The 22,666-nt window shown below is 39.5% G+C and overlaps 1 protein-coding gene across 4 annotated transcripts in view; it reads right to left on the bottom strand.

Moving 5' to 3' along the window:
* LOC105487666 (tec protein tyrosine kinase) overlaps positions 1-22,666 on the bottom strand; it is a 138,562-nt gene that overhangs the window by 3,233 nt on the left and 112,663 nt on the right. For all 4 annotated transcript variants that reach the window (XR_011621305.1, XM_011751177.3, XM_011751176.3 and 1 more), the window contains 7 exons: positions 17,473-17,527; positions 11,657-11,736; positions 10,348-10,481; positions 7,146-7,220; positions 6,223-6,394; positions 5,890-6,106; positions 1,867-1,931 (listed from right to left, as the gene is read on the bottom strand). Coding sequence is in view for 3 of the 4 variants with exons in the window: in XM_011751177.3 (XP_011749479.1) it covers positions 1,867-1,931; positions 5,890-6,106; positions 6,223-6,394; positions 7,146-7,220; positions 10,348-10,481; positions 11,657-11,736; positions 17,473-17,527 (798 nt within the window). In the remaining variant the exon portion in view is untranslated. The remainder of the gene's footprint in view (positions 1-1,866; positions 1,932-5,889; positions 6,107-6,222; positions 6,395-7,145; positions 7,221-10,347; positions 10,482-11,656; positions 11,737-17,472; positions 17,528-22,666) is intronic.

Below are 22,666 nucleotides of genomic sequence, written 5' to 3'. Positions count from 1 at the left end.
AAATGCCACATGTAAACAGTGGAGTATGCATTTATACATAACATCCCCACATACATACATGCACTCAAAACAATACTATATAACTTTTTTTTTCTTTTTTTATTATTATTATTTTTTTTTAATAACTTTTTTATGTGAACATACTATGTCCTTCTGGAAGAACATACAAAAACTGTTAACAGTGGCTAACTTTGGGGGAGAATCCTTGATTAGGGTTGGTAGATGAAAAGACTTCAGCCCTTTCTGTAAGGTGGGCAGCACATATTTACAAAAGGAATGTATTTCTGTATTATATGTGAATATGCCATTAATTTCTAAAAGCTTCCATGAGAAAATTTTCAAAGAATTGCACAAACGTCCTTTGCTCTGTAGACAAAGATGATGACTCAGCACAAAGCCAGCTGCTGGCTGGCAGACAATGCCACTATGGGCTGGATCAAACTGTCAGCCAGGGGAGTCTGACTTTAGGGTATAAAGAGTGTTTTTGAGTGGTTGATACAAAAGTGCAGATTTTCTGAAAGCCTAACATATGAAGATTGAACATATGAAAGTGGCCAACAGCCTGCCAAATATATAGTATCTTTATATAAAAGCAAATAAAGAGCACTGGGTAATTAATATCCTAAGAGTTGGAAGTTCTGGTCCCATTTCTGACAGTAACAGTTTTCTAATCTCCCTGGGCCTGAGTTTCCTTAGGAGTTAAACCTGGCCCTACATGGCCTGGTCCTTGCCTGCATTTATAAGCATTCCTGGCGCTGCCCGTTGGCCAGCTACCCTAGCGCTTTTTCCATTCCTTGAGCAGGCCAGACGTGTCCCAGACTTCAAGCTTTTTCACTTTTTCTTCCTACCTGAAATATTTTATCCTTTTATTTTCACCTATACTGGCTACTTCCTACCTTCTTGTCTCCAAACAAATCTCCCTATCGCAAAGAGGTCGTCCTGAACATCAGATCGAGTAGCCACCCTCACTCTTGCCCTGCATTGTCACTCGGCACCACCTCAAATTATCTGTATTACAGGGATCAGTCAACTTTTCTGTAAAGGGCCAGATAAAACATATTTCAGATCTGGCAGGCCATACAGTCCCCAAGACAGCTACTCGACTCTGCATCTGTAGCGGGAAAGCAGTCACAGGTAACACCTAAATGAATGAGCGAGGCTATGTCTCAGTCATGCTATTTTTATGGACAGTGACATTGGAGTTTCAGATTTTTTTTACATGTCATAATATTCTTTTCATTTTTGCATCCATTTAAAAATGTGAAACCCAAATGAAGTGTGGGTCAGACTGACAGCCACAGTTTACCAGTATCGACCCTGCTCAATCATGTAACTTTATCAGGTCTTCTGATTCACCTTCTTCCTGAATGTAAGCTGCGTGCGGGCAAGGACTTGTAGGTCTTATTCTCTAATGTGGTTCAGCCTATCATTATGCCTGGCGCGCAGCAGGCACCTGATTTTTTATGGGTGGATGTATGGATGAATCAATGGACAGACAGAGGAAGAAGCGACAAAAAATAAACTAAATACCTTTTAAAGGTATTTTATAATACTATTAAATTATAAAAATTAAGAGAAGAAAAACATTGCAGACATGGACATACTAAGAACCTCACCACCAAATATGTTTTTGTGAAAACAAAAGATTCTAGAAATCTAATCCACACCAGGAAATATAGTATATTTAACAGGCTATACTACCACCTAGTGGAGAGAACTACTAACATCACAATATATACTTATTTTAATCTGAGAATCAGTTAACAAGATTTCCTTTCTGCTTCGTCATTGCAAATTATTCCCACACTTATTAATTCCACCAAAAAAATGCAAACATCACCTAAAACCACATATACTTGGACATACCTGGCCATTCCAAAATCAGATACTTTTACAACTCCCGCCTCACTTACTAGACAATTTCTGGCAGCCTGGAAAACAACATTATGATGGTATATTAGTTTAAAAATTCCACCATTTAAGTAGGAAAATATAAGTTCTGTTCATATTAAATTTAGTGTAACCTAGTCAACATTTGCAGAGAGTGGAAATGTCCTTTAATAAGTTGTTTTTACCCCTATGGAAGTATTTCCATTGTGTATTTGAAAAAATGAATAGAAAGGCAGGTCAGAAAGTCATATTGCAATAAGGCATTATTGCATAATCTTTACCAATTGTCTTTTTTTTTTTCTTTTTTTGAGACAGGGTCTGCCTCTGTCGCCCAGGCTGGAGTGCAGTGGCGCAATCTTGGCTCACTGCAACCTCCGCCTCCCAAGTTCAAGTGATTCTTCTGCCCCAGCCTCCAGAATAGCTGGGATTACAGGCACCTATCATCACACCCAGCTAATTACTGTATTTTTAGTAGAGACGGGGTTTTACCATTGTGGCCAGGCTAGTCTTGAACTCCTGCCCTCATCCATCTGCCTCGGCCTCCCCCAATGTTAGGATTATAGGTGTGAGCCACCACACTGGCCAACTGTCATTCTTAAACAAGGGCTAATAGAAGAGTCAACTCACTTTTCTCCCTCCCAGACCTGTTCTTATTAAACTATCCAATTTTCTTACTGACAATGAGAACATCTCTTGAAGTCCTTAATCCAGTTCTCACTGGATTAATCCAGTTCTCACAATGATGGGTGACCAATCTCTTATCCAATATTTCTGCTCAGTGATTGGTCATCTCATCCCAGTCAAAGAACAGGCTGGGTGCAGTGGCTCACGCCTGTAATCCCAACATTTTGGGAGGCTGAGGCGGGTGGAAAACTTGAGGTCAGGAGTTTGAGACCAGCCTGGCCAACATGACAAAACCCCGTCTCTACTAAAAATAGAAAAAAAAATTTGCCAAGTGTAGTGGCACACAACTGTAGCCCCAGCTACCTGGGACTGGAGGCAGAATTGCTTGAACCTGGGAGGTGGATGTTACAATGAGCAGAGATCACGCCACTGCACTCTAGCCTGGGTGACAGAGCAAGACTCGGTCTCCAAAAGAACAGCTATGTGTGAATACAGTTCGCTTTTTCATTTATGTTCCCAGTATATTATAACATGATGTACAAAATTGGTCAAATACAATTGTGGATTATTTAATTTATATTTTCTTGCACATTCTTCAAGGTTACAAGGTTCAAGAAAATAGCTTGACAGAAAGACATGGTATTTCTCAGAAGGAAGACATGATGACTTTTTTTTTTTTTTTTTGAGACCAAGTCTTGCTCTGTCACCAGGCTAGAGTCCAGTGGTGCCATCTCGGCTCACTGCAACATCCGCCTCCCGGGTTCAAGTGATTCTTCTGCCTCAGCCTCCCAAGTAGCCAGGACTACAGGCGGCCGCCACCACACCAGGCTGTATTTTGTATTTTTAGTAGAGACAGGGTTTCATCATGTTCGCCAGGATGGTCTCGATCTCTTCACCTCATGATCTGCCCGCCTCGGCCTCCCAAAGTGTTGGGATTATAAGCGTGAGCCACCACACCAGGCCAATAATATTTTAATACCATAACCCATAGACCAAGGTGTGTTTTTCTTTCTTCCTGACTGTTCATAATTCTATTTTCTCTATGCGGCAATTGCACTATGAGGTTCCTTCTTGCTGAGTGCATTTTAAGAGTCTCATAGGCCGGGCATGGTGGTTCACGCCCAGCACTTTGGGAGGCCGAGGCAGGCGGATCACGAGGTCAAGAGATCAAGACCATCCTGGCTAACACGGTGAAACCCCATCTCTGCTAAAAATACAAAAAAAATTAGCTGGGCATGGCGGCGGGTGCCTGTAGTCCCAGCTACTAGGGAGGCTGAGGCAGGAGAATGGCGTGAACCCGGGAGGCAGAGCTTGCAGTGAGTCGAGATCACGCCACTGCACTCCAGCCTGGGCGAGTGAGACTCCGTCTCAAAAAAAAAAAAAAAAAAAAGTCTCTTATAAAATGAGAGTTAATGCCCATTCCCGGGACTGCCTGCATCTTCCTACGAAAACACTTCACAACTCCACAATGCCTGCGCTGGATGGTCAACAGGATTCTTTACCAAGAAGACAAGAGCATCCGAAGTTTCCCATAAGGGGTGACACAAACCTACCATAGTAATACCAATGTCATAGGCACAGAAATATGAGAATCGTTTTTGCCAAAATATAATCTGTCTGGAAGGTGTAATCTGCCACACCGATGCAGATATTCAGTTTTTATCAGTTTTGTAAGGACAAAACAGACAAAGGTTCTTAGTTTACAAGTTTCAATTGACAGAGATGTTCTTCGTCATCCCTGACATAATGATAACAATAACTGATGCTATCTATAGCATGTATATCTTACAAAGCCCTTTGCCCCAGTCAAATAATGTGATCTTTAAAACAGTCTTGGAAGCCAAACAACATTATAACCCACAATTTACAGACACCAAAACTGAATCTAAGATAAGGTAAGTATCCCAAAACACACCTAGGAAATCAAGTGTTCCATCTCCAAATCTTCAACTCTCTAATATGCTTTAATTCTAGAGAGCATAGCATAGTAGTTAGGTAGGGACCCTAGAGCCAAGCTGCCCGGGTTCAAATCCTGGCTCTACAACTCACTTGTCCATTGGTAAGTTATTTTATCCTATTTGCACCTCAGTTTCCTCATCTGTAAAAAGGGAATAATAAGAAAATCTACTTCCCAGAATTATGATTAAACGAGTTTATTTGTAAAATACTTATCAGAACAATGTCTGTCTAAGGTGACTGCTAACTTTAAAAAATGTTTTGCTGAGGCTGGGCGCAGAGGCTCACACCTGTAATCCTAGCACGTGGGAGGCTGAGGCAGGCAGATCACTTGAGCAGATCGCTTGAGTTTGAGACCAGTCTGAGCAACACAGCGAAACCCCATCTCTACAAAAATTAGCCAGGCATGGTGGCACATGCCTATAGTCTCAGCTACTTGGGGGCTGAGGCAGGAGGATCGCTTGAACCCGGGAGGTTGAGGCTGCAGTGGGCCAAGATTACGCCACTGCACTCCAGCCTGGAAGACAAAGTGAGACCCTGTCTCAAAGGAAAAAAAAATTTTTTTTAGGTTTTTCTGCTTTCTAAAAAAATGTGTCCATGCTTTATCACTAGAAAGCTAAAACTAAAATATGGGAGGAAGTCCCAAATGAAAATTACACTCTTCTTGGTGAAAGAATTATTTTCTTTCAGGGGACAGACAGTGCTACTGATATGCTGAAAGCAAGCATTTTCAGCTGATTATTTTCAGGGGACAGACACTGCTGCTAATATGCTGAAAGCATTTGTAAAGAACAGGTAGAGAAGAAAAACAGAAGGAAAAGAAGAATGGAGGAGAGAGTGAGAACAGGTGAGAAGGGAAAAATTGTCTCCATCACAATAATTTAGAACTGGTAACAGATTTCTTTTTCTGGTATTTTGAGAAGTTAACATGAACCTCCATGTTTTCCCAGTGATTTGAGAGATTTTTTTAAAAATCCAAAGGATATCTCTTATAGTTTCTGTTTATAGTGTATGAGGTGGAAAAGAACTTGGGATCTAGTTAGAAAGTCAAGGCCAACTGCAACTTCCCTACTTATCACAGGAGGCAAGCCATTTCACTTCCCTGAAGATAATTTTCTCATCTGTACAAGAGTGATGGTAAGAGAATCCACTGTGAGTAGCTATCTCATGGGATTCTTATGGAGATCAAAAAATTAAAACATGGAAACTTGCTTGGAGATATTAACTAGGTAAATAATGAGACTGAATAAAGATCTTTCCTTTAAAATTACAGGGCAAGTTAAATTTACCAACTTTAAAAATAATGGTGAAAGATTGTTAAGAACAAAAATTGGCTATTAACACATCATTGCACATTTGCTGAGCCAGTGTTACAAAGGAATTCAGCCAATGAGTGGGAATGTGGGCAGCTAGGGTTACCAGATCTCTGTGGATGAAGCTGTTTCTCTCCAGATACTCCATCCCTTCACACACATCCTGACACATGCTCAGCAGCACGTCTCTACTGAAATGACCTTGTCTCTGTCTGAGGAAATTCAGAAGGCAGCCCCTTTCCATGAACTCGGTAACAATGTATATTGGTTTCTGCTGGGTGCATACACCATAAAGCTGCACTAACTTCGGGTGTGTCAGTTTCCTGGAAAGGAAGACATACACATATATAGTTACTATAGGAAAAGAAACTACCAAGTTTTTGGTGAGGGGCCACTTTTTAATACAAAAAGGTGAGCCAGAAAGACGATCACCACTTACATCATCACTTTAGCTTCTTCTATAAAGTCCTCCTCGCACATGGCACCTTCCCGAATAGCTTTGATTGCGACTTTGTACTGGGCTCGCCATTTGCCAAGCCTCACCACTCCAAACAGTCCACTTCCCAATTCCCTCATAAAGGTCAGTTCTGAAGGGTTAATCTCCCACTTCTCTGCATGACAGAAGGGGAAAATGTTCATATTTAAAAAGGAAAACATAGCATGAATCAGAGAGGGGAAAAAGAACCTATAACCAAGATCAACCTCAAAATTACAGGATAACACTGTAATAATTCCTGGTAAAACACAGAAGAGACTTGAAACCTGCATCTGAACTGCCAAAGGTGGGGAGGATGAATCCCTTCTAACCGATGTGAAATGAAGAAGGCAAGACAATTCTGCACAAGTAATAATAATAATAATAATATAGCCTGAAAGTTAAAGGTACTTTTGTCAAACAAACACTTCCTTCTTTACCACTCTCCCTTCTCAGGTTTGTTGTTTTTTTTTTTTTTCTTTTTCAATTCCATCAAGTTGGAAATAATGTAATCTGCTGTTTTAAAGGCTTTTGTCAGAAGCGACAAAGACAATTAAGTTGGAAGCTTTCTTTCTTACCTTCATCCTGACTCACGTTCTTGTAAGCAATACAGCTGGTGAGAACCAGGAAGGGCTTTGATTTATTTTAGATGTTAACATGATAATGCTTATTTTTTTACTGACAGAAAGTTTTCTATGGAATTATGAATAATGATGAAAATATAATACCTAAGCTGCTACGGTCTTAAGTATAATTACCTAAAAACCCATACTATAAACTTACGAAAACAATTCCAGTATGTGAAATAGTACACATCCAAATTTATCTTACGACAATGGATTCTTTTCAAGGAAAATCAGCTCACGCAACCACAAAATAAGAGTTACCATAGCTGAATCCTGCAGTGGTGGGTGCATTCTTCCCTTTCACACTAACTGGGTACCGAAGCCGTGTGACAAGTCCTAATAATCAAAGAAAGCGTTGCAGTCAAACTCATTCATAATCATTCTGCTTGGTCACATGCTACAGGAAACTCACTTATAAAATTCATCATTTATTCATTTACTGCGCATCCTCTGTGTGTACATACAGCACTGTGCTATATGCTTTTATTCATTCAACAAACATTTTCTTTTAAATGCTACAGTGTTTAACAGGCACCATGCTAACTTTCTCTTTTTCCAAATATTTTAAAGGATGTTAAAAGGTTTCTAACAGTTATTTCACGTTCTTTTCCAATATGAGAGCTGAACTATGAAAGGGAATTATATTAGTCTGCTAAAAATGAAAGTTATTCACCTGACATGACTCAGTATTAGCAATCTTAGCATAAAAATCGGGCTCTAAGATAGCAACAATTCGGAATACCAACTACTGGAAATCAGTGTGTATCTTTTAACCCAAGCTGCATACAGCACTAAATAAGAAACAGGAGGTGTCTCTTCCAAAAACACCCATAGCACTCTGTATTTCCTCTACTACAAGATATCTCAAAGCAACTTAAAATCATTATGTACTTCTCTGTCTCCCCGCAAGTGGTAGGGTCTCGGAAAATCAGGATCAGTTACTACACCTAGTCCACCACAGTCTCCCCAAAGTCTGGCTCTGTTTCTGGCATGCAGTAGGCACTTGATACATGTTTGTTGAATGAATTGAGATGACAGTGAAGAATAAAACTTATACAGGAATATGGAAGAAAAAATTAGGGAGCAAAAACACCAAAAAAGAAAACAACAGAATGAGATATAAATTGATACGAAATCAGTTCCTCAAATGTTAAACACAGAGTTACCATATGACGCAGCATACCCATAACTAGGTAAATACCCAAAAGAAATGAAAACATATTTCCACGCAAAAACTGGTGTACAGGTGTTTACAGAAGCATTATTCATAAGAGAACTAATGTGGAAACAACCCAAATGTCCATCAACTTATGAATAATAAACAAAATCCATACAATGAATTATTATTTTTATACCTGGCCACAAACCAATTTCTAACAATGTGTTCAGGAAGTCCATCACAGCAATAAACATTAATGTCAATTTTCATTGTCTAGAATTCCTAGTGATATTGTCAGCAAATTTTTTCCTTAACCTCATTTTACCTATAGTTTTTACATATCTAGGCTGTGTCTTGGCTTCCATAAGTAGATGAAGCACGACTTTCTAACACAACAGGTGGATGGTAAGATATTCCCCCTGTATTTGAAGATAGAGGGGTTGATCCCATCTCAACATTGAGCATTATTATACTCAATTTGGAACTGTTATTTTACTTAAGAGTTAAATGTAGACTTGTATGCTGGCCTGAGAACCTAAGCATTCCACAAATATTGTGTTAGGCTCTGGGTTGTGACTCAATAATAAGTAGAAGTTATTGTGCAATTACTATGTGTCAAGCCCTGTTCATTTTGTTTATATTATCTGATTATTTCAGTAAACTCGTGATGTATGTTTTTAAAAAAGGGAATGGAATGCATCTACATACTACAACATGACAACGTCAACAACAGTTACGTTAAGTCAGTGAAGCTAGTCACGGAAGACCACATATTCTATAATTCCATTTATATGAAATGTCCAGAATAGGCAAATCTATAAGGGAGACAGAAAGTATGTTAATGGTTGCCTGGGGCTGGGCTGGTGAAGGGGGATGGGGTGACAATTATTTGATACAAAACTTCTTCTTGGGATGATGACAACATTCTTTAAAAAAAAATTTAGATTATGCTGATAGTTGGCACAACTCTGTAAATATGCTAAAAACCACTGAATTGTATACTTTAAATGGGTGGGCTTCATAGTATATAAATTTTATCTAAATAACCATTATTATTACCTGAAAAAAAGTGAACAGTCACAAAATAGCAGGCTTTGCAAAGGGTGCCTTCAATAAAATTTCAAAATTTTTCATAAGTTGGGTGAAGCACTTGGCTATCCCTGCCCAGTTACATTTTTAAAGTCAAAGGCTGGAAATCTTTCTATATAATCCTGTGGAACTTTAATTTTCATAAATGTTGTTTCGTTTCTGTTATTCTTTGGTTTTCAGTTTGTTCCCACTCTGGTGGTAGTGTACCAGAGATTCAAGAAGATGGTTAACTTGTAGGATATGATTACTCTACTCTCTGGAAACCTACAGCATAGGACTGAATCCTGGTTTATCTGGCATCTTCTGTGACTATTCTGAAATAGACATATCTTGGACTTTAGTATCAAGGACATATATACCACATAAATGTGAACTTTTTTTAACTTTTAAGTTCAGGGTTATAAGTGCAAGTTTGTCACATGGGTAAACTTGTGTCATGGGGGTTTGCCATACAGATTATTTCATTACCCAGGTATTAAGCCTAGTACCCATAAGTTGTTTTTCCTGATCCTCTCCATCCTCCCAACCTCTACCCTACAAAAGACTCCAGTGTGTGTTGTTCCCCTCTATGTGACCATGTATTCTTATTGTTTAGCTTCCACTTACAAGAGACCATGTGGTATTTGGTTTTCTGTTCCTGTGTTAGTTTGCTAAGGATAATGGCCTCCCTGCAAAGGACATGATCCCATTCTTCTTTGATGGCTTCACAGATTCCATGGTGTATATGTACCAGATTTTCTTTATCCTGTCTATCACTGATGGACATTTAGGTTGATTCCATGTCTTTGCTATTATGAACAGTGCTGCAATGAACACGCACATGCATGTGTCTTTATAATAGAATGATTTATATTCCTTTGGGTACACACCCAGTAATGGTACTGCTGGGTTGAATGGTGTTTCTGCCTTACTGTCTTCCACAATGGCGGAACTAATTTATACTCCCACCAACAGTGTATAAATGTAATGTGAACATTTGCTATATACCAATGGAATAACTCATGTCCTAAGGTCAAGACAGAGCTTTTTATAAAACTTGATATTATTTCTAATTATTCTTTGTATATATTATTCCTTTAATATGCAGTAATTTTAAATCAACCACATTCTACAATGAACTAACTATAAAATAAAACTGCTCAAGGAATTAATCACAGTATCTGATCATTTTAATCACAACCTTATATTTGAAGTAGGTTTTCACAGCTCACTTACCTGCTGCATTGTGCTTATGATATTCAATAATCTCAGGAATTGAGCCAAAAGCATGTTTTTCAGCTAGGTAATACTTCTTTGGAGATGTTGTTGTTTCCTTTATATGATAATGCCTGAAACCCGATGAACCTTCTCTAGAACAAAAATCAAAATGTGTCAGAACCAAGTTGAAATAACAGAACTTCATTCTTAAGGTGTTTTCTACAAAGGCAACCACAGCATCTATCCATATGATTCCCTCTATTCCTGGCACGAATTTTACTTCCCCTATGTTCTTCTTAGCTTCGTCTTTCATATTAGCATGTCAAAGTTTTTAAAGTACTCACTGAAAACACACATGGCCCTTTGCATGAGATTTGGAAAGAGAACATTTATGAATTCCACTTACCAACAGCTGGAAATCTTAACGTAGCTATTAGCAGCTACTGCTTTTTGTTCCTGCTGTTGCATAAACTTACAAATGTCTAGAATACTTAAATCGCCAATAGCGAATAAATTAGACTTTTAAACATTCAACTTTAGGTACCTTTCTAGAGCAGAGATCTTCTCTAGTCCTCTCTTGCTAAAAATGCTTTCAAGATGACTCCTGTTGCTCTTAGGGTAAAGCTCAGACTTATTGACATTGACATGAACTTGCCTCTGCTTCAACTCTCAGGCTTCTCTCTCCTCCCTTCACTCTGCTCCCATTCTACCACACAGCTACAACATACTTTTCAGTGACTTGAACTCACCACATCCTCTCTCCCCTCTAGGTCCAGGCAATTTCCTGGTCAGAAACACTCCATCCCCTCCCTCTGAGTTTTTCCTGCTCACCTCTCAGGTCTCAGCCTGGATGTCATTTGGGAGAGCGTTCATGACTAACTCAAGATGTGCCTAGGCTGTTTACCATCCCCCACCCCCAAACCCACCACACACACACATTACCCTCCCACATGGCACTTACTACCATCTCTGTCTGTTACTGGGCTGTAGCATCTACTAACCTACTGGTGGGCAGGGTCTCTGCATCCTTTGCTCATGATTTTATCCTTAGTGACCAGCACCGTTCACTATAAATGTTTGTTGAATATTACTAAAGTTATTATAGCCATACTCAACAAATACATATGAAAAACTATAGGGAAAATTACTGAAAATATAAATACAAAAAACAGTATATACACTTCAGAAATCAAGTTCAGGTTTTCTTTTTAATGGTGAAATGCTGCATATTTTTATGAAAATTAGGAATCCATATAAACTACATAGGAAGTTCATGCAAAAACTCTAAATTATAAAAAAAAAAAAAAAAAATGGCAGGATTACTCACCCTCCAAACTTGGTATAAAGGGAGACTGTGTACAAGCCTGGTTGACTGGAATCCCTTACCATAAAACCACCTTCTTTATCCTAAAATCCAAGTTCAGAAAAAAATTGTTTTATTCCAATTACTAATAGCATCACCATGGAGAATACTGAAGAACCTAATATTATAATTTTATAATTATTATTCTTTCCCAGAAAATCTGCTTTGAAGAAGCACAACTTACCAATAGGGCCCCTTGGTTTCTCCCACCCACATGACTTTGTACTTCAAATTACTGCGCTAGGAGAGTAGTTAAAGAAATTGCACTCAATTCCCCACAATCACAAATCCTCACAAATGGTGAGACATTTCAATCAAACAATCTCTCAGTGCCCTTCCAGAACTGAGAGACAAGATTTTGCAATTCCTGTAAGGCCTGGACATGTAGGAAAACTGTCATGGAAAAATATATTTCTTAATGATTGGGTTTCATTTCATACATTTTTTGTATTTGTTATAAGCTTTGATTCTTGACTCAGTATGATTTTCAATTCACACTGAATTTTCCTATAAATGTCTCAGTGCTTTTTATAAGAATGAATTTAAAAATTCTTAATTCTCTAGAAGTTGAAGTTAAATATCAGTCTTTTTTTTTGAGACAGAGTCTCGCACTGTTGCCCAGGCTGGCTGGAGTGCAGTGGCACGATCTTGGCTCACTGCAGCCTCCACCTCCTGGGTTCAAAGAATTCCCTGCCTCAGCCTCCCGAGTAGCTGGGACTATAGGCGTGCACCACCATGTCCAGCTAGTTTTTATATTTTTAGTAGAGACAGGGTTTCACCATGTTGGCCAGCTTGGTTTTGAACTTCTGACCTCCAGTGATCCACCCTCCTTGATCTCCGAAAGTGCTGGGATTACAGGCGTGAGCCAACATACCCAGCCAAATATCAGCCTTTACAAAAGGAGAGATGGAGGCACAAGTAACTTAAGCAGAGAAAATCAAGAGTTGGAAACAATGCTAAAAGACTAAAGGTCAAATCTTTCTCAGGTTCCAAGCTGAAAAGCAAGAAATAGACCCTACGAACCTCAAATACCTCTCTGTCCAGTAACACTACCATCAATCTCTAGTATTTAAATTGCTTTAAGATGAAAAGTGTGTCCTTTATTAGTTGAAAAATAAAACAAATTGTACTCTTCTTCATAGGAAAAACAATGGAATTAAATAAGGCCCCACAAAAATACCTGATAACAATTAGGGATAATAATTGTAATAATCGATCAGTAAAAAGTATAACAGAGGCTGGGCACGGTGGCTCATGCCTGCAATCCCAGTACCTTGGGAGGCTGAGGCAGGCAGATCAGTTGAGGTCGGGAGTTCAAGACCAGCCTGGCCAAAATGGCAAAACCCCATCTCTACTAAAAATACCCCATCTTTACTAAAAATTAGCCAGGCATGGTGGTGCATGCCTGTAATCTCAGCTACTTGGGAGGCTGAGGCAGGAGAATCGCTTGAACCCAGGAGACAGAGGCTGCAGTAAGCCAAGATCACACCACTGCACTCTAGTCTGGGAGACAGAGAGAGAGAAACTATCTTAAATAATATAAATAAATAAATAAACAAACAAATAAACACATTTATTTATTGAAAATTTATTCTGTTCTAATGTTCTAGCATATCAATTTATTTAATCATCAAAACAGTCCTATTACATAGGTACTATTGTTATCCCCACATTACTTCGCAGGTAAGAAAATGACAAACAGAAAGACTGGCTGGGTAATTTGCACCAGGTCACACAGCTAGTAAGCAGTAGAGGCAGGATCTGGTCCCCAGGCTGCCATTTAGCTACTCACTCCGCTACATCTGCCTCTCACTGTGGGGTCTCCAGAGAGGCATGGAAGAATCCTGTGGGCATGGTTACGTGTAGTCAGAATTAACCAAAGTCACCTACTATTGTTTTTTTAACATCAACTACAAAAACAAGCACTCAACAAAATCTTGATGCATGATACTAAGCAGGAGGTAAAATGAGAAAACATGAGTTTAAAAGACTGGGAACAATAGCTAAATAGAAAACTAGATCAGAAATGCAGAGAATTGTAGAGATCATCTTCTAGTCCAACTCCTTCTCTTACAGATGTGAAAAGTAGGCTAGAAAAGTCACAGGGAGACCCAGGTCCCATTACTCAGCACAGGGTAGTTCCCTCTATACATTTTACCCTTTCATTTTATTTCTTTTTAAAGGTATAGCAATTTCAGCACATTTATTTCTAAATGGAATTAAACATCTATTAATGCTTTATTTATAAAAGACATTATGTAGTATCAATGTAAACTATTTTGAAATAACTAACTTCGAGCCAAAAGAAAAAAAAAAACCAAACAAATACTTAAGTACTAAAAGTCAAGACAGCAAATGATCAATCAGGAAGAAGCATTAGAGTAAGCTTGCCCCTCATGCTAAGGAAAGTGAAAGTGCAACAACCCCAGCAAAATGAGGATGGGCCACTACAGGAGACTCTCCCTGCCAGGGAATACACTGCTGCAGAACTCAGAGACTGCAAAGACCTTTAACCAACTACTGGCTGGTCCTAGAACAGTAGTGTTTGTTACTAATTGATAACAAACAGTTGCAGATTTCCTTTTTCCTTCTCTACTCCCACCACTTCACTTGATTAGGCTTTAATCCATTTATGCCTAGGGTTCCATTATTGGAACACTAAGCTTGTGGGCGTTATTTACATCCTACGGCTCAAAGTCATCAAAGGTCTGATTTTTCACACACAAAAAATTTGCAACCTCCAGCATAAATGAGTTAAAAAAAATAAAAATAAGAAGCAACAACTCCCTAGGGAACCCCTGGCTGCTTGGATGGTCTAACTGCGGGACACAGTGGGTGATGATATTTCCCTAGCCAGGAATGAAGCAGAAAAAAATGAGTGACATTACTACCCACCCAGCCCTGCAGCAACGCCTTCATAATGCAAGGCATACATACACAAGGGAATTGTAGCCTTATGGCCTGGATCATTCTGGCTGTGACAGAGGTTTGGCCTAATGAAGGAAATTTACCAGGAGGGACAACCTTGTGGTGGTTAGTGGAAAGCACCTGGGGCTTCTCTAAAAATTAAGAATGAGGTAAGCCATCTATGCTCAGGTTTTCATGGGACTTGATAAAGCAATTTTTACTTCCAGGATGAAAAATAAATTGCTACAGGATATGCTGTGCTAACAAAAGGAAAATGAAAACTATCTGAAAGGTGGCAATGACAATTCTTTATGTAAGCTATAAGTTTTGCTCCTGTGTGCCTGTATGCCTATATGTCTATATGTGTTATATATGTGTGACATTTCTATGTGATCTAAGAAAACATCCGGTAAATGAAATTAGTTTTTAAATTGTTGGTAAAATAAAATAGAAACATCTTCAGAATTTAATTCAGACATTTTGCCTAGATCTACTAGTCAGACAGGTTTAGGTTGTCTCTGCCTCAGGTCATAAAACTGCTGCTTCTGAGACGTTTTTGACACTTGTTTGACTTGTATGTGAGCTTAATTAAAATTAATCACTTCCTAGATATTTTACTGGAAATTAGAACTACTAAGAGTTACAATAGTAGTTAGTGTATATAATTAAAACTACTAGATGTAAGAGAAACAATTCTATATACAGAGTGTATAAAGAAAGTAAGATGAATTTTTGGTGAAGAAGGCTACATAAAAGATAGGATAGAGCTTTTGCTTAAGAAAAAGTCATTTTTTCTAGTTCAGAGGTCATTTAAAGGTTGTTTCAAAATGAAGGAAAAAATGATATAGATAAAACTAAATGGGTAGAAAGAGAATGAAGAAAAAGAAAGGAAAGTCACAGAACTTGTCCCAGCAGGAAGGAAATCTTTAGATGGTTATTAAAAAATCAAATGAATAAAATGGAAATTAATGGCGTTAAAACAAAGGTCTTAATACAACACTACTGAAGGTTGTGTGGACCAAAAGGAGCCCCTGCTGGTTCCCCAACATTAAAGAGCCCAGAATTACTTTGCTATATCTCCAGTCTGCAGAAACGTAAAAACCTAAAAGACAGAGATTATAATGATATAAGGCTGACCAACAATTGTTTCAGGGCAAAATTGAAGCAGGTTAATCAAGATAAAGACTGACAAAAGGGCTAGGGTCCCTTGGCTCAACCCCCTGCTGGGAACCTAAAGCCTTCTGCACAACAGAGGGTAAAATGTTCTGGAGGTAGAGAAGAGAAGTTCCTAGGACTAAAACATAAAAACATAAGGGTTTATAAGACTATGAAAGTTGAAATGTTTGAACAGGTTTTATGTAAAGTAGCTGTGTCTCCTTTATCTAAATGTTTTATGGGAATGAACATTGTATTTGACTGGGGAATGTTTCTTCTACTGTAAAATAGAGGGCATGTAAACCTGCCCTTCAAGCAATATTAATTGGATGTGATAAATGGGAGCCAGTATGATTGTCCAAGTTCATAGTGTAGAGAAAGTTGGAATGCTGGTAGGGACAAATTTTCTACCTGATAGTCTTTTGTTGAGTGTTACTAGGTCTTATGGCAAAAGCCAGTTAGCACCTCCCAGTGACAACTACTGGCACTCTGGACTAGAGAACTTCTACTAGAGGGGCATTTACTGCCTTGCTATGGATGCTAACTATAGCCACATCTACGACTAAAGAACATAAAATGCTCTTGACACCTGAAATATCCGTGCTGTCTCAGGTGAAGTCAGAGGAACACTCTAATGGAGATAGCAGTATCTAAAAGAGTTCCATCATAAAATGGAAATGGTTCATACAGGATCACACTATCTGGTGGGTACAAGGAGGAGACACTCATGAGCAGGGAGCCTCTCTAACCCAAAGACTGACTCTGGAACTGTGTGAGTAGCTGCTGGATTCTACAGTGCCCAACAAACAGCTCTCAACCGACCAAGCAAGAGTTGCATGGTTTGTGGATGGCGGTTCCAAGGTGAATGGACAACAACCTGTGTGGAAGGCTGCTACTCTGAAGAAGAGTCAAGAAACTGTGTTTTTGTGTGTTCTGAACTATTTAAAGCTTACAGCAATTGAGTAAAGTATAATTTTGAGAGCCAAACTGAGACATTAACTATTCTCTCTACCTGATTTCTCCAAAATTTGGAAGCTATTTGTGAGTATTCTTATTTTGTGGCAATATAGTTTCTTGCATAAGTTCAATAAGCTATGTTTTCTTTTGTAACAGGACACACTGGGGAAACCACTGCTACAATAACCACACTGGTTATTTTACCAAGGCTTTGGGCATATGAAATTGTAAGGGCCAGTTTCAAGGGGTAGCGAGTAGGAAAACAGCCTGTTAACATGGCAAGAGTGATGTAACCTTGAAGTGAAACCACAGTGATGACCAGTGCTCGATCCCCACTTACCAAGGTGTTTGCAGCAAGGTGTTTAAACAATGCTTTCATAAAGATGCTTATCTAACCTCACAGTGGTCACATGTGCTGGTAAGAAAGGCTAAAGACATGTCCAGCTGCACATGTTTTACCCTAAAAGTTTGCTATATAAAGAATACTTTCTGGAGGGCAGGTGTGGGGATAACTGCCCTGAGGCCACAGGCCCACCCATGATTACTTCTGTTTATAAGTCCCTATTAAATATTTATTTCTAGAAACTGAATTTGTCAGCCTCTTTCTTCAGTCTCTGAGCTTCCTCAGCCTCTGGGAATAGTTTTGCATAGACTTGCTCACTGCTGAACAAATTTAGAAAGAGAGATATGTGGAACTACTTATTATGGACTCATTAAAATTTATTTGCCCTTAAGCCAAACCCACAAGTACAAACACTTACTTCACTGCGGAGGAGTTGCTCTGCCTTGCTTCTATTCATATTTCTGCAATACCATCTGAACAGAAAAAACAATACATTTCAGGCCTCAGGTTTTTAGGACGTATTTTATTATTTTCAGAATTAATAAGGTAATTCCACTCATTAATAATAAATCTAACAAATAAGAACAAGATATCACTCATAATTTCAATAACAGACAACTAGTAATTTTGATGTATATACTTCCAGACTTTTTCTACCCATATTTCTATGAAAACATGTATGTATGCCCATATTCTTAGGTTTTATTAGAGTGAGATCAAACTACATAGGCTATACTATAATCTGAATTTTTCATATAACACTATAGGATATTTTTGCAAATCAATATAAGTCTACATATGATAGTATGCATGTGCCATAATTTATTTAAGCTATTCTTCACTGTTCAACATAAAAATCATTTTCAATTTTTCACTACTAGAATCACGGCAAGAATGAATTTTACTCCACTGACTCAAACATGCAGGAAGTGGCACTTTGTATTACTGTCTTTAATTCAAACTAAATCTTATTCCAAACTAAGGCTTATTCCAAGCCCTCCTCCTATCAATATGGCAGCAGATTTCATCTCAAGTCATAATGGTGGCTCCCTCAATGAATTTCACAAAGGTCCTAAGTGAAAAAAGAAACAACAAAACATAAGCACAGGCCTCCTGGGTCTTCAGACTTGCTGGTTTCCAGCAGAGCCCCAAGTCCTGTGGTTGCCCAAGACTCTATTGTAGAAATGTCTGCCATGACCAATCAGCTGGTCTTCCCTCCCATGAGATCTTTCAACCACCCTGTGCCACATCCCAAGACCCTGCCAATCTGTACCTCTTCTTCTTTTTTTTTGAGATAGAGTCTTGCTCTGATACCCAGATGAAAGTGCAGTAGCGCAATCTCAACTCACTGCAACCTCCACCTCCTGGGTTCACATGATTTTCCTGCCTCAGCCTCCTGAGTAGCTGGAATTATAGGCATGCACCACCACACCTGGCTAATTTTTGTATTTTTAGTAGAGACAGGGTTTCACCGTGTTGACCAGGCTGGTCTCGAACTCCTGGCCTCAAAGGACCTGCCCACCTTGGCTTCCCAAAATCCTGGGATTACAGGCGTGAGCCACCATGCCTGGTCCTGTACCTCTTCTTATCCTTTGGAAAGCCCTTTTCTTGATGCTGTCATTAACCACCTCATCCTTAGAGTTACTTGCCTCTCTGTACTTTCCCCAGCATAATCGATCCCTCCATGTGATTTAAGCAAACAGGCCATAAGAACATGAACTTAGATAATTTTTCTTTGGCCTTTGGTTTTAAACTTATTTTGTTAGATCCTTACTCGTTGGCAAGGAATTCTCCACCACAGTCATATACCCTGAGACTTCAAATGTTATAAAATCAGCTCAGCTCCTCTGGACATTTAAATTTCCCAGTATGGCTTCAGCCTTCCATAAGAGAACCAGCACCTGCTTTTGGCCCAGCAAAACCCTAAGACAGGGAAACATAGGCCTTCCCTGACTAAAGAAGGGAAAAACACAAAGAACAAAAAAGACAATACAAGATCTTTTTCTGTCCAGATTCTTTTATGTAGGAGCCAAATGCAAATTACAGCCTCCATCCAAGCTAGACTGTTAGACATTTTAATTGGAATCTGAGGTGTTGAGCCAGGCCTCAGAATTGTCAACATCTCATTACATGGACCTCGTTTTATGAAATGAGACCAAGTTCAACAAAATTGCAGTTGTGATCAATACATTTCTGAATGCAATTGAGAAATATAATAAATTAGGAGAACAGAATTCTGTCCCTAATGCTTTTCCACTGATACAAAGAAACATTTATCAATTGCCAAAAACATTCATAAAAATTAACTAAGGAAACATACCTGGAGCTTTAATTATGAATTATAAAGTAGCAGGATTTGAGAGATTGAGAAAAAGTTATTAAAAACAGAAGATCCAGTCCATCTTCACAATAAGAGTAAGCAAAAGTGGTTTCATCTTGGGTTCAGATATAAGAAATCAGTGAAGCTAAATTGTAGCTCTCAAGAGGAAACTAGACATAAGATATTTAGAGAAAGGAGGAGGCCCCTGCCTCATCTACTGTATTCCAGCTCCTCAGAAGGAGGAACGAAGGAATCTACTGCACAAAGGGAAGGCTCTTGAAAATCCTGTTCTGAGGGGTCATTTTTAGGGCGTTGACAAGTTCCCTGGAAAGGATGTTCCCTTCTTTGGGATGTCAATTCAGACCTTTAAGTGTCTGTTGAAAGACAGAAAGGAGGAAGGAGTCATATACAAATAGATGAATTAACTCATGGTCAGGATTTTCTAACAGTTCAGTTCTTGGTGGCTTCTTTCTCCTCTCCTGTGACTATCTATCTCCAGGCAAGAAAAAAAAAAAAAAGACAACAGTGGCTCCCCTGAATTCTCCCATCAGGAAGAATTACACACACAGGTAAAATGTGACACAGATACCATACACCTCTATAAAGGAATACCTGAGGCTGGCTAATTTATAAAGAGAAGAGGTATATTTGACTCATGGTTCTACAGGATGTACAGGAAGCATCGTGCCAGCACCAGCATCTGAAAAAGACTTCAGGATGCTTCCACTCATGTCTGAAGATGAAGGGAGCTGGTGTGCAGACATTACATGATAAGATAGAGAAAGCAAGAGAAGACAGAGGCACCAGGATTTTTTTTTTTTTCTTTATTTTTTTGAGACAGAGTCTTGCTGTGTTACCCAGGCTGGAGTACTGTGGCGTGATCTCGGCTCACTGCAACCTCCACCTCCTGGGTTTAAGTGGTTCTCCTGCCTCAGCCTCCCAAATAGCTGGGACTACAGGTGTATGCCACCACGCTTAGCTAATTGTTTTTTTGTTTTTTTTTTTTTGTTTTTTTTTTTGACATGGAGTTTCACTCTTGTTGCCCAGGTTGGAGTGTAATGGCGCGATCTCAGCAACCTCTGCCTCCTGGGTTCAAGAGATTCTCCTGCCTCAGCTTCCCAAGTAGCTGAGATTACAGGCACCTGCCACCATGCCTGGCTAATTTTCACCATGTTGGCCAGACTGGTCTACTGACTTCAAGCAATCTGCCCATCTCAGCACCCAAAATACTGGGATTACAGGTGTGAGCCACTGTGCCCAGCCCAGGCTCTTTTCAACAACCAGTTTTCGTGGGAACTAAGAGTGAGAACTCACTTCCTTGAGAATGGTACCAAGTCATTCACCATGGGGGAGAGGTCTACCTCCATAATCCAAACATCTCCCCTCAGGCCCCTGCTCCAACACTGGGGATCAAATTTCAACGTGAGATTTGGCGAGGTCTCCAGATCCAAGCCACAGCAGTCAGGTGCTGCTCTAAGCATGTTACATTTATTACCTCATTTCATCCTCACAACTCTTAGGAGGTTAAGTAGTATTATCACTGCTGTTTTGCAAATGAAAAAATTGAGAAACAGAGAAGTAAAACATATCTCAAGGGCATACAGCTAGGAAACAGCAAAGCCAAAATTGAACCAAATGTCTGGTCTCAAAGCCTGTGCAGTACTAAAATGGTTCCTACTGATCTTTTAAAGATGAGAAAACGGATTCTAAGAGGTTAAAATGTGCCTACTGTTACGCCAATCAATGGGTCCTGAAGTAGAATATACACCCAAGCCTAATTTCAATGCTGGGAACAACAATATTGCCAGTGCAGCAGTCGGGAGACAGGGGAAAGAGGGCCCAACAGTGTTGTGGGAAGTCAGGGACCCCGAACAGAGGGACCGGCTGAAGCCATGGCAGAAGAACATAAATTGTGAAGATTTCATGGACATTTATTAGTTCCCCAAATTAATACTTTTATAATTTCTTATGCCTGTCTTTACTGCAATCTCTGAACGTAAATTATGAAGATTTCACGGACATTTATCACTTCCCCAATCAACACTCTTGTGATTTCCTATGCCTGTCTTTAGTTTAATCTCTTAATCCATCATCTTCATAAGCTGAGGATGTATATCACCTCAGGACCCTATGATGATTGCGTTAACTGCACAAATTGTTTGTAGAGCATGTGTGTTTGAACAATATTAAATCTGGGCACCTTAAGAACAGGATAACAGCGATTTTCAGGGAACAAGGGACATAACCTTAAAGTCTGGCTGCCTGTGGGCCGGGCAGGACAGAGCCATATTTCTCTTATTACCGAAAACAGCTGAATTCTTTCCCCAGTGAGGAATATTAATTAACAGCCCTGGGAAAAGAATGCATTCCCAGAGGAGGCCTCTGAAATGGCCACCCAGGAGTGTCTGCCTTATGCAGATGTAGATAGAGATGAAACATGCCCTAGTCTCCTTCAGCACTACTAGGCTTGCTAGTAAATGTTAATCAATGACAATGCTTAAAATGTTTATCAATGACAATGCGTACACAGTGGGACGTGGAAGTTCATTAGTGATTTTAGTTTTGCCCTGACTTTGTGATCTCGTCCTGACCTTCTGCCTTGTGATCTTTTGTTGCCCTTGAAGCATGTGATCTCTGTGACCCACACCCTATTCGTACACTCCCTTCCTTTTGAAAATTGCTAATAAAAACTTGCTGGTTTTATGGCTTAGGGGGCATCATGGAACCTACCAACATGTGATGTCTTCCCTGGACACCCAGCTTTAAAATTTCTCTCTTTTGTACTCTTTCCCTTTATTTCTCAGACCGGCCAACACTTAGGGAAATAGAAAAGAACCTACATGAATTATTTGGGGCAGGTTCCCCTGATACAACGGTTGAAAGAAAAACCTTTGGCCGGGGGAGGTGGCTCACTCCTGTAATCCCAGCACTTTGGGAGGCCAAGGCAGGTGGATCACTTCAGGTCAGGAGTTTGAGACCAGCCTGGCCAACATATTGAAACCCTGTCTCTACTAAAAATATGAAAATGAGCCAGGTGTGGTAGTGGGCACCTGTAATCCCAGCTACTCAGGAGGTTGAGGCAGGAGAATCACTTGAACCTGGGAGGCGGAGATTGCCGTGAGCTGAGATTGAACCACTAGACTCCAGCCTGGGTGACAGAGTAAGACTCTGTCTACAAAAAAAAAAAAAAAAAGAAGAAGAAAAGAAAAGAAGAAAGAAAGAAAGGAAAGAAAGAGAAAGAGAGAGAGAAAGAGATGGAGGAAGGAAGGGAGGGAGGAAAGCAGGGAGGGAG

The sequence above is a fragment of the Macaca nemestrina genome, chromosome 3 (genome assembly GCF_043159975.1).
Source record: "Macaca nemestrina isolate mMacNem1 chromosome 3, mMacNem.hap1, whole genome shotgun sequence".
Classification (NCBI taxonomy): Eukaryota; Metazoa; Chordata; class Mammalia; order Primates; family Cercopithecidae; genus Macaca; species Macaca nemestrina.
Note: the sequence above shows the minus strand (reverse complement) of the source record. Positions and strands in the feature narration are given on the sequence as shown.